At 46.1% G+C, this 16577-nt stretch overlaps 1 protein-coding gene across 1 annotated transcript in view; it reads right to left on the minus strand.

Moving 5' to 3' along the window:
* SLC4A8 (solute carrier family 4 member 8) overlaps positions 1–16577 on the minus strand; it is an 82642-nt gene that overhangs the window by 40337 nt on the left and 25728 nt on the right. Inside the window, exons 3-12 of the mRNA XM_073788664.1 lie at positions 16320–16466; positions 16106–16186; positions 15657–15792; positions 13879–14039; positions 11163–11351; positions 10046–10137; positions 8957–9114; positions 7971–8058; positions 6820–6966; positions 5841–5941 (exon numbers count right to left, since the gene is read on the minus strand). Of these exons, the coding sequence (XP_073644765.1) occupies positions 5841–5941; positions 6820–6966; positions 7971–8058; positions 8957–9114; positions 10046–10137; positions 11163–11351; positions 13879–14039; positions 15657–15792; positions 16106–16186; positions 16320–16466 (1300 nt within the window). The remainder of the gene's footprint in view (positions 1–5840; positions 5942–6819; positions 6967–7970; positions 8059–8956; positions 9115–10045; positions 10138–11162; positions 11352–13878; positions 14040–15656; positions 15793–16105; positions 16187–16319; positions 16467–16577) is intronic.

Genomic DNA, 16577 nt, shown 5'->3' on the forward strand with positions numbered 1-16577 from the left:
AGCATAAAAGGAATTAATTTGGGTGTGCATATTACCCATTCAGTAAACAGTTCCCAAAATTCAACAGGAAATTAAGTATTAGCTTCAAACTTCAAGTTCTGAGATGTTAGGAAGAAAGGTACAAAAGCATCAGGGTATTAAAATTGTTAGTTTTATTATACATTTTCTAGATAAAAAGCCCCTATCACATGCACTTTCTTACTCTGAACAACTACCCACCTTACTCTTGAGAAATTAGCATAATAATTCATTCATGCAGTTGACAAGTAGTAGCAGATACTTCATGCCAGGCACTGTGCCAGGTATTGGAGATGCAGCAGTAGCAAGGCAAACACAGCCCTTCTCTCTAGGACCAACAATCTAGTGCAGGGGACAGGCAGTGTTGTGAGGGAGCAAATGGCAGCAAAGAACAGGGACGGGCATTGCAGTGGGGACTGGAGAATGAACCAGGAGTTAGCCAGATGAGGCAGCGGGGCTGGCATGGATGACACCTAGGGATGAGAGCGCATGGCGGGCTCAAGGTGCTGAGTTATGGCTGGATAAGACAGTGTGAGGGGCAAAAACCAATAGACAAAGCTGGAGATGCTGGAAAAGCTGGGTCACAAAGGCCTTGTAAAAAAGGAATTAGAACTTGATCCCAATTATGTGTCAAGTACTGAAGGACTGTAAACAGGGAAGCAGCGTAAGTAAGCAGGCATTCTGGAAGGATCCCTCTGATGGGGGTGTAATGAGTGGAACGTAGGGCAAGACAGGAGGCTGCGGATTGGAAAGAGGAGAAGTGTGTGTATTCAAGGGCTAATCAGGAGGCAGAATTAACAGGACTTGGTGGCAGGACCTCAGGACCCCTCTCCACTTCCCAAGCATGAGACAGATCGAGAGCAAGGTGTCCTACACCAAGGAGGAGGAGTATTCCCAGACTGGGGCACTTTTGCTAAGAGTGGAATCGCTGCACCAGGGTAAAAGCTGTTAGGTGAGTAACAAAGAGAGCCATTCAGCGTTCTACAGGACAAATTACCTAGTTTCTTCTACACATGAATGACATAGGAAGAAAAAGGAGGAGAGCTGTTACAGAATGGGAACATAAAAACCAAATGCAAACCTCCATTGGATCCTATGCCAAACAAATGAACTCTAAAAAGATGTCGCTAAGACAACCACAAAAAGGTGAATATGGACTGAGCATGAGACAATTTAAAGAATTATTGTTAATTTTGTTAGATTTCATAATGGCATAATAGCCGTTTTTCAAAATGTCCTTATCGGACAGGGATACCTGCTCAAGTAGTTACAGGGGAAATGACATGCTACTGGTGATGTGGTTTAAAATAATCTAGAAAACAAAAACAAAACAATTAAGTGGGGGAGAAATAGATGAAACAAGATTGGCAAAATGTTGATAACTATTGATGGTCACGTGGGGGGTTCATTACACTGTCCTCTCTTCTTGTTTATGTTTGAAATTTTCTATAATAAAAAACTAAAAAAACAAAAACAAAAAACCGAGCTACTCTCTCATGAAAGGAGGCTTGGCTAGCTCCTTCTTTCTCTTTGCCCTGTGTCACACAAGGCCTGGGACCTGTATGCCCGGGGAGAAGGCCCAGGCAGCTCTCTTTCTCCATTCAAAAGCACATGCTGTTCTGTTAGACCCACTTGCTCTTTTCCTCTGGTTTGAGGGGCACAGTTGGGATTCATCCTTCTTCACCTTACAGCAGTAACATCACAATCTGGGTCTGGGTTTAGGGGAGAAAGGCAAAGCCAGCCTTGTGACCTGCTTTGGTTTTAGCCTGTCTAGCAAACCTGAGGTAAGGAGCCATCCATAGGGTCTAACCTAGAGCATAAGCGTTCCGCCTCAGGGTTTGGGACCAAGGTTACAGTCTGTAATAAAATGTCACTTGGTCCTGCTTTCTCCTCTGAGTGGATAGCCCCTCAAGGACCTTACGGGCAACCGTGATTAGTCTGGGGCAAGATTCAAGTGTTTCTAGGTCCTTAGCCAACATAGCATCTTTAGTACCGTGTGAATATCACCTCCCAATCACCAGTGACCTTCCTCTGAAGGGTATTATTCTGGGAGAATTACCTTCTACAGTAATGAGCCTCACCCTATGATGCTGCCATGATTGGTCCTCCTGGATGTGGGAGGCTCATTATTCAGGGAGGAGTGTCTGTGAGTAACGGGCAAAAGATTTATGTGAAACGGACGGATGAGAAGCCACAGACAGGAAGGACATCTGTCTGCCTAGTGATTGAAAGGAGAGAGAAAAGATCTGAGGCTCCTATTGATGGTATAAATTAACAGAATGATTTCCAAATACTGTTTATGGCGTCAGCCTCATCCCTCACTCACGCAGACCGCAACAGCACATCTAGCACAGATAGTAATCAGACGTGGATGCTTCCCTCCACGTTTGGGACTCCCTTTCCCTTTCAACACTACCCTTGGTGTTCAAGTTGGGGTGGGGGGGGATGGGCAGGAGGCACACAGGGATATGAATTTAAGCTTGATGCAAGAAAGGACTTACCCGTGTAGAGGGTCCCTAGGCTCTGGTGCACTGACTTAGGAAGCCCTCTCAGGAGGGCTTTAGGGACAGGCCAGCCATCCATTTGTCTGCTGTGCTTTGGAAGAAACCTGTTTGAAGTGTGGGGGGCGATCATCGAGATAGCAGCTCCTGATTCTTCTCTTTCATCAACCCTTCCCAGACGTGGCCTCCCCAGTGAGGTACACAAATCTACCTTGGAAAACCCCTTTGCACAGTATCCTCTCTGCCATGAAGCTTCTGGCCTCGGAACACTCTAGTCAGACTTTCCTCTTCGTTCTATGTGGGAATGCCTTGGCATCATGGCCTATGTCAACATCAGGGAGGCCCAAAACACTGTCTCAGCCCTGGCTTGGCAGGTCAGATCATACACAACTCAGACCGTTCTCAACTTTGCCTCCTTTCCCATCTTCTTAGAGCCTACACTACCGCATCTTAAATACCTCTCCATCCGACAAGGATGGTACCCCCAGGTTGTGCCCCACCTCAGAGAAACACAGCTAAAGGTATGAAGAATTATAAAGCCCAGGCTAACGCATCTTTACTCGGTGAAGTCCAGGAAGGTCCAGAAAATTCTAGGATGCCCACCTGCAGGGGAAGGTTCACGTTCACCCCTACGTAATTTGAGATTGGGAAAAGAGCCAGAGCTGGCATGAACTATGATCCCCAATATGAGCATTAGGTCACCTGGACTAAAAGGCTACAAGGGGAGGAAGGTCATGTGTCTTGAGGACTGAGGAAAACTTCCGGAGCTCAGGAAGAGGCAGCATCTCCCACAGTAAGCCGAGTGAGGCTCTGAGTCCAGATGACCCTTCCTTTCAGCTTTGTCAATTCCAGCAGCTCCTCACTCAACATTATGGGAGAACTTCCTCAAACCCCATTTGAGTTTGTGAGTAAAGGTACCTGGGGTTGCTGGTTAAGTGTATGTCAGTCCTGGCTCTACGGGATTTTCTTTTGGGATGACAGGCACCATTTCCAAGATTCTGTAACTGTTGAGATCCAATCTAATGAGCTCCCAAACCCCCATGTGGAATTGACTATAAGTGACTGCCCGCCTAGTTTATTCTCCTCTTTCTGACACCGAAAGAAAGATGAGATCTCACCTCTGCATGGATTATGTGTTTGAAGGAAAGCTGTTGGCTTTACAGTCAAAAGGATAAATCATAACTCTGAAATTCTATCAAATCCAAACCCAAGACCCTTCCCTTAAAAAACACCATCTTGGGCTTCCCTGGTGGCGCAGTGGTTGAGTGTCCGCCTGCCGATGCAGGGGACGCGGGTTCAGGCCCCGTTCCGGGAGGATCCCACATGCCGTGGAGCGGCTGGGCCCGTGAGCCATGGCCGCTGAGCCTGCGCGTCCGGGGCCTGTGCTCCGCAGCAGGAGAGGCCACAGCAGTGAGAGGCCTGCGTACCGCAAAAAAAAAAAAAAAAAAAAAAACACCACCTTAGGACTTCCCTGGTGGTGCAGTGGTTAAGAATCCGCCTGCTAATGCAGGGGACACGGGTTCGAGCCCTGGTCCGGGAAGATCCCACATGCCGCGGAGCAACTAAGCCCATGCGCCACAACTACTGAGCCTGTGCTCTAGAGTCCGCGAACCACAACTACTGAAGCCCTCGCACCTAGAGCCCGTGCTCCGCAACAAGAGAAGCCACCGCAGTGAGAGGCCTGCGCACTGCAACGAAGAGTAGCCCCCGCTCGCCGCAAGTAGAGAAAGCCCACACGCAGCAATGAAGACCCAACGCAGCCAAAAATAAATAAATAAATAAATTTTAAAAAAACACCACTTCATCTAGGACAGTCTCAATCCTGGAAACTATTCTAAAGACAGATGCTTCCTTCGAACTGCTTCTCAATACCAGGCCTCCCCACCCAATTTGGACCCCTTCCAACTGTAAAGAAAATGTGAAACTTACTCTTGGAGCTTGCTCCCTCTTTTCAGTGACCCCTTCCATCAAAAGGCTCCTCCTTTCCTCCGGTGATCCCTCCCCAGAGCCCAGTTATCCTTCCCCGCCCTCTAATACATTCCTTCCACCAGATGCATACTCCCCATCAGGACACTGCTGGTTAAGTGCCATTCTCTCCTGCTTCTCAGTCTCCTCTCCTTTCTCTCCCTGAATTTCCAAGAATGCAAAACTAAATAGCTCTCCACAATTAAAAAAAAAACAACCTTGAGTTTCCATTAGGCAGGGCACTGAGGATAGGGAAATAAGGAAAGCAACTTCAAGCAAGGAGGAAAAAATAAGGTGAAAGCAATAGAATAGAGGACAGTGAAAGCTCCTTTCCATCATCTGAGTCCTGTCCTGGGAATCTCCGCCCAACAGATCCTTCTTAGACATAAGCACAACTTACAGAGCCAGAGCCATAGACTGAACCTTCTCCCACAATCTGGGGGACACCTCTGGATGCCACTCCAACCCCAAATACCATCCTCTTCTACTGCCTCCCTACCTGGAATATAAAGCCTCCCATCCTGGGGACCTGCTGTCCTCACCTACCATGGAGAACCTCCTCCTTGGACATCTGTCCTAAAATCTGGGCCCAAAAGAGTAGGTTGCCTATTCTGAGACACACACCTAAAATAGTACCTATTTCCCCACCTCAAGGGGTTTCTTAACTTAACCATTCAATATTTAGCCATACCTTGTCCATTCATGCTACAGAACAGACATCATTCTAAAAGCATTCATTCACTCATTCATTCATTCACCAGATATTAATTGAGTGCCTACTCTGTGCAGGGCACTGTGCTGGGTGCTAGGAATATAATGGGGTCCCCGCCCTTATGGAGCAAACATTCTGGCAGGAAAGACATCAAATCAATAAATAGTAATAAAGTATGATCAGGACTATAACAGGTGGCTGGGGGGAGGGTGGCAGGTGGGCAAGGGACAGAGCTCAAAGCTGGGATACCACCTAGCAGGAACACCTAACCTCCTCTAAAGAGGGTCCTGCAAGGCTCTCCAAAGGAAGTGACACCTAAGCTGCGTCAAAGGATAAGAAGCAGTCAGCCAGGAAATGAGGAAGGGGACAAGTGTTCAAATCAGAGGGAACGTGTTCTGTCTCCCCTCCTGGGGCAAGGCCAGGAGGGGAGACAGAACATGTTAGGTGGTTTGAGAAATTTGAATGAATGAATATAATATTTGATATATTTGTAATACTTATAGTCAGTGGTTCCATTTGAAAAGTAATTCCCAGCCAATAATGATACTACAGAGAAGAAGGCTGAAAGTAAAGAGGATGCCTCATTCCTTTATACAACTTCTGTCCGGTAAGCAGTATCAGCTGTGAAACATTCCAGAACTTACCGCCCAGTGCGTTGAAGTTCTGGCCCGCTGTGGCCCCCATGTGGTTCCGGTTCTATGTGGCAAACATTTCCATTTGGAACTCCAGGCATTTTCCTTTTCTCCTTTTAACAGAAGACCGCAAAATTAACAAACTCAGCCCTGTATTCTGTCTTTCCTGCTGGGGGCGGGGGTGGGGGGTGGGGTGGGGTGGGGGGTGGAGTGGGGTGGGGGTGGGGGGTGGGGGGTGGGGGTGGGGGGTGGTGATGAGAAAATCCAAAAGCAGCCCCAAAATAGCCAATTCTTTGTTATAGCTTTCAAATGCATTTACTGATTTGGAGGCGTTTACTGACTTTCCTGAAAAAAAAAAAAAATTTCTCCTCCTCTCTGCTGATACCTAACTGTCTCACCCAGAGACGGAAAAGTGGAGGCTTTGGCATCAGATGTGACCTAAGTTCAAGTTTCAAATCTGTGTGTAATCTTTACCTTAAAACCTTGAAGATGGTTTTTTTATTCCTCATTTGTAAAACAAAGAACAACAATACCTATATGGAGATGTTACCGGGAGGTTGAATTAGCATATGTAAAGCACTTGGCCTGGGGACTAGTGTACAGTAGAAGTTCCCTTCCATCTTTAACCTCTCAAAAAAAGTGTGAGGGACTCTATTTGCTCTCTCTATACAACTACCTCTTTTCATTTAATGGCTTCATTCATGATATGCTCCCAAGAAATGTCCTCTCCTCTCCTCTCTGCCATTCTACATCAATCCTTCAAAAGTTGGCTTAAAATTCATCCCAGGGTAATCCTGACTGGCCCCACCACACCTGAGCCAATCTATGTTACTGCACATTCATATTTTATTACTGTTCTGACATGCTAGATGCCCAGAAACAGAACCACATCTCAACTTATTTAGCATACACCCTCACGGTCTCTGCTTTGTCCATGGTGTGCACTCAGTAAGCGACACTAAGCCACCACTGGCTCATGTGCGTACATTACCTGGGAAGGGACGTTTTTGGGTGGCTCAATTCTAATGGAGGGGTCCCACTCCCCTGGAGGCAGCACCGTCACCTGGTCTAGGAACTCGTCAATCCCCGCCAGGAGATCGTCCCGCTCTTTCGCCTTATATGCCACGTCATGAAAAATCTACAGAGAAGAAAAATGTCCTCAGGAAAACTAAAAGTCACTTTACTTAAAACAATCACCAGTGGAGATGGTGAAAGATGAATAAAACCTCTTGATTTTTATCTCTGTCATGGGGATCTGAAATGTAGATAACATTAGCACTTAGAGAAATGCAAGGATAAAACAATAAAAAAAAGAATCTAAAGATGAGATGAGTCAAAAAGAACTAAATATATGTCTATTAGTATAGAAAGAGATAAGATGACTCGAAAGTTTTATAATTCTGTTATCTCTTCAAAGAATGGAACAAAAGCCAAGATGCATGAGAAAGAATGGAACAAAAGCCAAGATGCATGAGGAATTTTCCTGATCATAATGGGTAGAAAAAACTGCATGGAATTCCTCAGAAAGGTTCCTCATATGCCTCCAATATGCCTCCGAGCCAAAGACAGCTGATAAAACACAGCCCACGCCCCTCTGCCTGCTAAGACAGAGGCCTCTTCAAGGCCTTACTTTGCAACTTACCTGAGCAGCACAGTCCTCAGCAGGGATGCAGTGGGGGTTCAGGACCACGGCAGCCGAAGCGTCTAGTCACCCTGGTACATTCACATGACAGTGCCCGAGAGCATCCCCCTGACCTTTATACTAACTGGTCTCATTTACGTGAAATGGGGGTGAGGTTTCCTTATGTAAATAGCTTGGATGTATTTAATTAACCATCTTCTAGATCTAGAAAGTTAAGTCAGCCTTAATATCTTTCTCTCTAGGTATCCTACTTGGCAAAAATAATTTTCCCAGAGAAAGATTTCTCTGCATCCTTGATTATTCAAAAAGCGAGAGATGACAGAGGAAGAAAAATCCCCCAGAGGGCTTGGTCCTCAGAGACGTGACCTGTACTGCTTTCCAGCAAACATCACGATTATAATTATTTTATCCCCAATGACTAGCACAATGCCTGGCACAGAGTAAATGCTCAATAAACATTTACAAGACGAATGCATGAAAAGCAGAAGGGGTGTGCGTACCTCATCTGTCATGATGGTGGCCATGGATCTGCCAATCTCATGGTACTGCTGACCTTTCCCTACTGGACCCAGTAGGATAAACAAAAATCTGGCAACACACAAAAAGGATTAAATTATGTAAGTAAATATAAAGAAGTGGCATCTTTCCTCTCTAAACAGCAGAACATTTCTCTTTCCTATCAAACAGAAATCATCACAGTACCTTCAATAAAAGGAGACAGACTAATGACGGAGCAATACGAGTAGCCTTGACCTAATAGCTCCACTGTAGGCATTGGAAGCCACCTGTACAACTCATTCAATAATGTGGTTATAATTCTCAGGGTTTCCGTAGACACAATTCCTTACTATAGGAAGGACATTTTTTCAAAACGTGGCATTGTAGTGCAAATTCAGGGTTATCTGAATCTCATTCATTGCTCTAATAAGAAAATGATGGGGAGAGGAGAGGGATAAAGCAGTTGAAATGATCAAGCCCTGTAGAGGAGTCTAAATTGTGTCCCGGACATCTGAATACTCTGTAATTAATGGGGCCCTGAATCACCTGAATCACCACCTTCAGAGCGCATGAATAGCCTTTTGAACAAATGTGGACATACTTGCAAACCAAACAAATCCTGCCGGAACTGTGCAAAGAGACATCAATACCTTTGGTCAGAGACGTTTCCCTGGGATACAGCTTGGCAGAACAGGGAGAGCAAGACAGGCTTCCCATCCCAGCAAGCAAGTGGCCCTTGAACACTCTTTGGTTCTCCATTTCCAAGGTCATAGAAACTGAACCGTCAGAGCCTTAAAAGTCTTACAATTCTTCCGCACAGAGGTTGATCAAATATACCCCAGTTTTCTGAGATCATTGCTGAATTTTAAACAGCATTCCCCAAATTAATTAATCCTCCATTTTGGCATTAGCTGGTTTCTTCCACCAGAGCACACACAAACCTGCACACCAGACGGAACGCACTGAGCTTTGCGGTCCAGGTCTTTACCTTGTTGGGATGGGCACTTCTGTCAGGCCCGAGAGAAGGACTGCCGGAGACAGCCTCACAAAGGCGACAACGGGGCGGCCCAGAGAGTCCACCTCTCCAACCAGGACATTCGAGGCCTCTGCCCCACTGGGAATTTTCTTCATGAAATGAAGGTCGACCTGAAAATCCAAGAACCCCCTGACAGTGTGGGAGCCATCACCTCACGCATCCATCACCCTCCTCATAACTGACATTCATAAATCATTTTTGATTTAACACGTTTTCTCATACTACTTCACTTGATCCTTACAATAGCTCTGTAAGGTCTAATTAGCCTCACTTTTTATTTTAAAAAATGAATGGAGCCACTGAGACCCAGAGAAGTGAAGTTGACTTGCCCAGGACAACAGAGCTTCTAAGAGAATTTAAATCCAGGGGCTCTGATTTGAATTCCATTACACCATGCCTCCCCAAAGAAGAATGTTTTTGAAGCTCCAGGTCAAATTGTTTCCATTTTAAAATACTGGAATGCTTTGTCGGAGGTTTCAGGGAGCCTTATGAGCTGAGAAGTGACGTGACACTGTCTGCATTTTGGAAGGACAGCGTCGGGGAGAGACCAGAGCAAGGAGAGGCTGGCGGCAGGGAGATCACGGTTTGAGCCGGAAGCTGCAGGGGGCCCTGCTCCTGCGGGAGGCCTCGGACACCAAGCCACAGTCCCCAAGAAGAGTTTCAACCACAAAGTAGTTTTAGGAGACAGTAGCAAAGATACTGCTTCTGCAGAACCCTTGGAGGCTAAGAAGGAGCTACTGGAGAGCAGGTATCAGAAAATAGTTCTGAAACACCAGGAGGTGTGTGGCAGGGAGGATTATTAGTGGCTAGTGGGTTTCAGCATGTTGAATCTGGGGAACAAGCTGATGAGTCAGAGAGGTCTGGGCTGGAGAAGGAAGAAGACATGAGCAGATAGATGGGCCTCCTTTTCTGCAGAAGGGGCTCTGGTCCTGGAGAAAGGGTGTTGAAATGCCAAAGCTTATCCAGCTTCCAGCAATGAGACTCTGGGTTCCACTAGAGATCTGCTTAGGCCTGTAAGCCAACTTCCACGTCTCTGCTCACCTTGCTTAAGTCCACGGGACTGTGTTCACAATTCATTCCATTTTTTACTTCAAGACTTGTAGTTGGAACGGACTGAGGAGACACAGTCTGACCTATTTGGAGAAAATCAAACAGAATTCTCCGAGTCCTGCCCTTTCCCCCTTTGACACGCCCCGTCCATCATCAGCTGGCTATGACTATCTCCTGCAAAGTCCACACAGAGAAGTGGTCCAAATGACTATGAAGCAAGGACCCACACACACCTATCTCCTTACCTACCAGTTAGCAGTAAAGGGAGGAACAGAGGTCTTCCTACTCCTGCACCCTCTTCCTGAACCATCTGTGATCCTCTTTTCTTCCTCTATTAAAGGCAGTAATCCTTAACCAGGAGTGCACACCATAAAGTCCTAGGGAGAACTTTTCAAAAACTTAGACTCCCAGGCACATCCCCTGCACACTGTGATTCAGTAAATGTGGGGACAAGGAGACCAGCATAGATTCGGCCTCAGAAAAGGAAACTAGTCAGCAGCTGAAATTCACTGAATGTTTACAACCCACCAGGCACCTGGCTCCAGGGCTTTACATGGATTAATTTATTGAAGCCTCACTGTAGACTGAGGAAGCAGATCTCACTATTATCCTTATTCTACAGAGGAGAAAGTAAGACTTAAAGAGGTTTCGGAGGTTGCCCAGGGTCACACACTTTGCAAAAGGTGAAGTCAGAATCTCCAGCCGGGACATCTGACTCAAGAGTTGACACTACTGCATTTTGCCTCCCTAATCTAAGACATTGGTTTACTTCTAAAAAGCTCCAGTGGAACTTCTCTGGCCCCGAATTATCCCTAATGTGGCTACCTCCCCAAAGCCACATCAGTTCTGAGGCCATTCTGGGGCACCATCTTCTCCCCCGGGGTCCACTGAGATCTATCTGAGGCATGCATCCCTAGTGCCACAAGAGATGACCGTCACCAGCCCCAGCCACCCATCGTGCCTATCCACCAAAAAGGACTGTGTCTAAGTGAGCATGAAAGCATATTAGAGAAATACAGCCCCTACCCTCTAGTAACTTAGCATCTCCAACTAGTTCCTAAATGTCTTATTAATCAAAAGAGAAAACAGTTACTCCTAATAATCTTACCATGTTTATCCATTGAATGTGGATCAGACTGTTTCTTGCCAACCTCAGCAAAGGAGCGAACAATGGGGATGAGGTTATTTCTCTTCTTTTCATTCTGATGATGATGCTTTTTGAGAAGGGCTTCCCGTACTTTAACCCTCATGCTGTCATTCAGGTCACTGAACAGTTCCTGCTGGTCCAGGATCAGGTCTGGAAAGCAGGTGCTAACATGAACACTCAAACTGATGGTCAGTGAACCCAAAGAGACCAAGGGCAAGTGGGGTGAGGGGCAAGGGACAAGGAGTAGGAGAGGCAGTTCTACCAGGGTCAGTGATGTACAGTCTCCGCTTCAGTGCCTGAAAGAGCTGTTTGATGATAGCAGCTGTGACACATTATATGTTATTCACGTAACAAATCATTATTATTAGAAATGGAAACTATTGAGCATTTAACATGTGCCAGGAACGACACTCTGAACTTTCTACATAATTATCTAATCTAATCCTTATAAAAAACCCTGAGAACTAGGTGGCATTATAACAATTTTTACAGATCAGGAAACTGAGGCCCGAACATTACAAAATTCCCCAAGGTTTCACATCTAGTACGTTGCACAGCTGGGAGTCAAACCCAAGACTGTCTGACTCAAAAATCCACATTATTACCATTTTGTTCTGTCATCTGCCAAAGTTCCTCTACGTTCCCTTTCTCAGAGATTTTAACATTGCTGTGATTGTCAAGAGAAACTATAACTGTAGAACTCCAAATGACTACGTAAAAGTGGAACTTCCAAGAATCATTAAGTTGTTCTTGATTAAGTACCCCACGTGATTACCACCAAGCATCAACCTTTACCTGCCAAGCCTGGCAGAACTGAGGGGGAAAAAATCCCAATACCTGCTACTGAGAGGCAGTCAGCACAGCAGTTAACAGCATGGGTTCTAGCGCTAAAGGTCCACAGTTATCCCACTTCTACCACTTTCTGTGTGATAACTTCTCTGTACCTCAGTTTCCTCATCTGTAATATGGAGCTAATATTATCACCTACCTTAGAAGACTGTTATAAAAAATTAATGAGACGTATAAAGTGCTCATTCACAGTAAACACTTGAGACTGTTTACTCATCCCTATCACTAACACGAATACCTCAGGTACCTGATGGGAAGAACCACAGCAGTTCTACTTCAACCCTACATACCCATTCCCCCACCTCCCCAAAACTCCAACCGATCTTCAACTCCAACTCCATCCATGACTATCCAAGTGCTGGAAGCAATAAATAAAGAAAATCTGTTTTCAAATATTAAGTGGACGATCCAGGTTTCTCTGTCTTTAACCTTTATATTGATTGGTTCCTTGCCCCATATTATAAACATGCCTCAGGATCCTTCATCTTGGGGAAAAAAAAAAAAAGAAGGAGAATGTCCACCCCAGGTCTCCCATTATCTACTGCCTCCTCTCTCCCTATCTTTCTCTTTCTCTCTCTCTCTCTCCCCTATCTCTTAAAGTTCTCAAAAGAAAAATTCCTCACCCCCTGCAATTTGGCTGCCTCAATGAAATTGCTTTTAATAAAATCATCAACAACCTTCCAGTTGCTAAATCTGGCAGATGTCTCTGGTCCTTACCTAACCTGACCTCTCTACAGCATCTGACACTGATGAATTGAAACTCTCTCCTCTCTTGGCTTCCGTAGTGGGTAGAACGGCGCCTCCCCCACAAAAGATACGTCTATGTACTAACCCCCCAGAATCTGTGAGCGTGATCTTATTTGTGGAAAGGGTCTTCCCAGATGTAACTAAGGATCTCAAGATAAGAGCATCTTGGATGATACTGACAGATACCCTTATGAGAGAGACACAGATAAGAAGTCCAGGTGAAGACAGAGGCAGATTGGAGTTATGCACTCATGAGCTAAGGGACACCTAGAGCCACTAGAAACTGGAAGAAGCATGGAATAACTTTCCCTTAGGGCCTTCGGAGGTGACACCAGATCCCATCAGTACTGACCCCTCCCTGGGTCCCCATGTGATCCCAGAGAGGCAGAATTACTTGGATACTTGAAATGGAGAAAAGTTTGGAGAAATCTTTATGTAACCTGTCCAGCCAAACAAAGCCAAGCTGAGGAAAATCCTCACATGCACCCAGGTGTTTATCAAACTCCATTCCTAAAACATAGTAACTTACACTCACCTGTACCAGGCAACTCCATCAGACACCTCCCCGTCACGTCTTGCTGAAGAAGTGGGGGTACTCTGGCTCAACTTCATACGTGTCTTCCCTAGCTGCCATCTTTTAAAATCTTTCTTTCACTCTAACCCCCTTTTCTCTGCACAACTCCCAGTTGCCCCTTTCTCTAATTATTACCAAACCAGAGCTCTTTTCTTGCACCCATGGCTATTTTCCCCACTAGAAGGGGAGCTCCTTGAGGACAGAAATTGTATCTTATCTTCATTCCCCTGTGCCTAGCACATTATCAAGCATTAATAGATACAAAATAAACGTCTGCCAAATGAACAGACAAATGGAAGACTTCACACCATGTCATTTGTATCCCATAATAAGCCTATGGAATAGGTAGGGTAGTTTCTTAGTTTGAAACCCATCCCATAGCTGAGGGCGCTGAGGTCGGGAAGGTAAGTGACTTGCCCAAGGACACACAGCCACTTTCTTCTTTCCTCTACACCACTCTTCCTAATTGACACAAACATTCCTCTGTTTTCTCTCACCTAAACTTACCTGAGATTTCTTCTATGCTGTTTGCATGCATATCGAGTAGGACCGTTCCGTTAATAAGGCAGCTCCTTAGCTCAAAGAGACTGTGCAGTGAAAGGGTTGCGACGTAAGGCTTGCTCCAGCGCTCTCCCCCATCCTCAACATCTTCTTCAAACTTCAACCACCTGGAAGCATTACAAACAACCAGATGTTAAAGACAGAAAATGAGGAATTTTCAGGAGAGAGTTTTTAACGTAAGCCACAAAGAAAGATACCCAAATAATCATATTGAACACTGTAATCTAATCTATACGTTCAGGGTACACTTGTAAGTGAACAAAGTAGGTTATAAAACAGTGCAAAACTGATTCCATTTTTCTTTAAAGAAAAATTTTAAAATACAAACACACACATGTATAAGACATCAAATGTTATATTCCTCATTATCCCTGGCTTGGTAGGATTTCACGTAATGTTCGTCTTCTTTTTGCTTATCTTTATTTTCTAATTTTCTCTAGTGGGCATGCATTGCCTATGCAATTAAAAAAATAACAGATCTAATCTATATCATCTGGATACGTTGACAAATCACATTAATAAAATGATATATTTATCTTTTTAAAAAGCCTATCTGGGACTTCCCTGGTGCCGCAGTGGTTAAGAATCCGCCTGTCAATGCAGGGGGCACGGGTTTGAGCCCTGGTCCGGGAAGATCCCACATGCCGCGGAGCAACTAAGCCCATGTGCCTCAACTACTGAACCTGTGCTCTAGAGCCCGCGAGCCGCAACTACTGAAGCCCGCGCGCCTAGAGCCCGTGCTCCACAACAAGAGACGCCACCGCAACGAGAAGTCCTCGCACCACAACGAAGAGTAACCCTCGCTTGCCACAACTAGAGAAGGCCAGCGCGCAGCAGTGAAGACCCAACGCAACCATAAATAAATTAATTAATTAAAAAAAATAAAAAGCCTATCTGTGTGACTTTCAGACGTTGGCAAAGACAGAATGACAAGGCTAATTCCCTCCTTGCTTGGTACCAGGCTGACTGGCCTGTTTAATCCTCTCTACCCAGGAAACACACCCACGGATACAGCAGGTATCCAGGAAGCGCTGTTCCAATGAGAGGTGGAGCCACGCTTCGCTGGTTACCCACCTTATCTCCTTCCCCGAGGCTCAGGCACACCAGCTTTGTATCACCCAGAAGCCTCGCTTGTCAGTCACTGCAGGAGCTCTAGACATGGCCCTGGTCAATCTGAGGGCTCTTCTGGGGTTTGGGCCTTAGACAAGCATAGTCACTCTACAACTAATCCAGGGATGCCTACTGTCAGGCTGGCTATAATCCCAAAGGTGTCTGTGAAGTTGGACTGTCCAATAGGATGTCTCAAAAATTCTGGAATTTCCAGTGAATTAAAACCCAAATGATGCTATGGTTCATGCGCAGGAAAAGGCTGGACCTATGCTATGTCTGCTGGGCGAGGTCTAAACCAAGGTGGCCCCCTCAGGCATCTTATAAGCCAGACCTTTAATATCAAGAGCCCAGGAGCTAGTAAGCGAGGACCCCCTTAACGTTCTGTGTTTCCGTCACCAATCCCGGGCTCAAGGTCAACTGACATAGGTATTACCACAGACGTGACCAAGAGGCCAGCATCAAGGCTTCCCCCAGAGGACCCTAGAACGTCAGTCCCCGTGTCAGTCGTCATGTCTCCCGTGAAGAAATAAAAGGCAGGCGGGCCTGTCACTCACGGAAAGGCACACATTTGTCTGCCCAAGCGAATCTGGACCCAGGCGATCTTAAGGCCTCACCTGGCTGTCTCCTTCCACTCGGCATCTTCTCCCTCTTTCAGGCAGATCTCATCCAGTTCTGTGAACAGCTCGTGAGGCACATGCTCTTCGTCCTCCTCAGTGCCAAGAATGAACTGAACACGCTGAGATGGCGTGTCTGGAAAATCAGCCACGGAGAAAGGTCTGCTCCCAGCCTCAGCTTACAACAGAAATAGCATCCTGCCACACTCAGCGCACCTGGGGGGCCTCACAACTTCAGGAACATACACAAGATAATCCTGAACTCCGGTCAAAAAGATTTCTTTATTCCCAGAAAAAAAGCTATGCTTTGGAAGCAGTTTCATAGGAGGAAAAAAATTATTAATAAGACCATTTGAAGAAATGGTAAGAAACTAGAAATCCCGTGAGAAACTAGAAATCTGATGAATTTGATCAAAAAGAATGGCTAATCCTCTAGCAAATGATTTCACCTTCTATGATATTGATTTGGGGGGCCTGAACTGTGAAGTTTTCAGGAAGATACTTTTGATTCTCAGAGGCATTTCTTCTTCCTGGAAGCAAGCTGGGGAAAGTCTATGGAAGAGAGTCAAGCCCACCCCCTGCTCCACGTCCATTCCACACCCCTTCGGCCTCACCAGACCTCCCCGCGTGGACACCCACCCGCCCTCCCTCCCGAGGTGTTACCATGGGCCAGGGCCTCGGGGCCTTCCTCCCCCTGGCTGGCTCCCTTGCCCCGCCCTCGTCTCCGATGCTTCTGGCCATGGGTTCGGTGGTGCCGATGGCTCTGCCGGCCCAGCGGCATCCGGACCCCCACGTACAGAGTCCTATGACCTGAAAAGAAGCAGAAGGTCTGTGGAGAGAACTCCTTCACGAAAAGGAGGCTAGTATACATGAGAGGGGAGAAGAAAAAGAGTACAGTCCTTTGGCCTGGTCACAACGCTG

The sequence above is a fragment of the Tursiops truncatus genome, chromosome 11, assembly GCF_011762595.2.
Source record: "Tursiops truncatus isolate mTurTru1 chromosome 11, mTurTru1.mat.Y, whole genome shotgun sequence".
In the NCBI taxonomy this organism is placed as follows: domain Eukaryota; kingdom Metazoa; phylum Chordata; class Mammalia; order Artiodactyla; family Delphinidae; genus Tursiops; species Tursiops truncatus.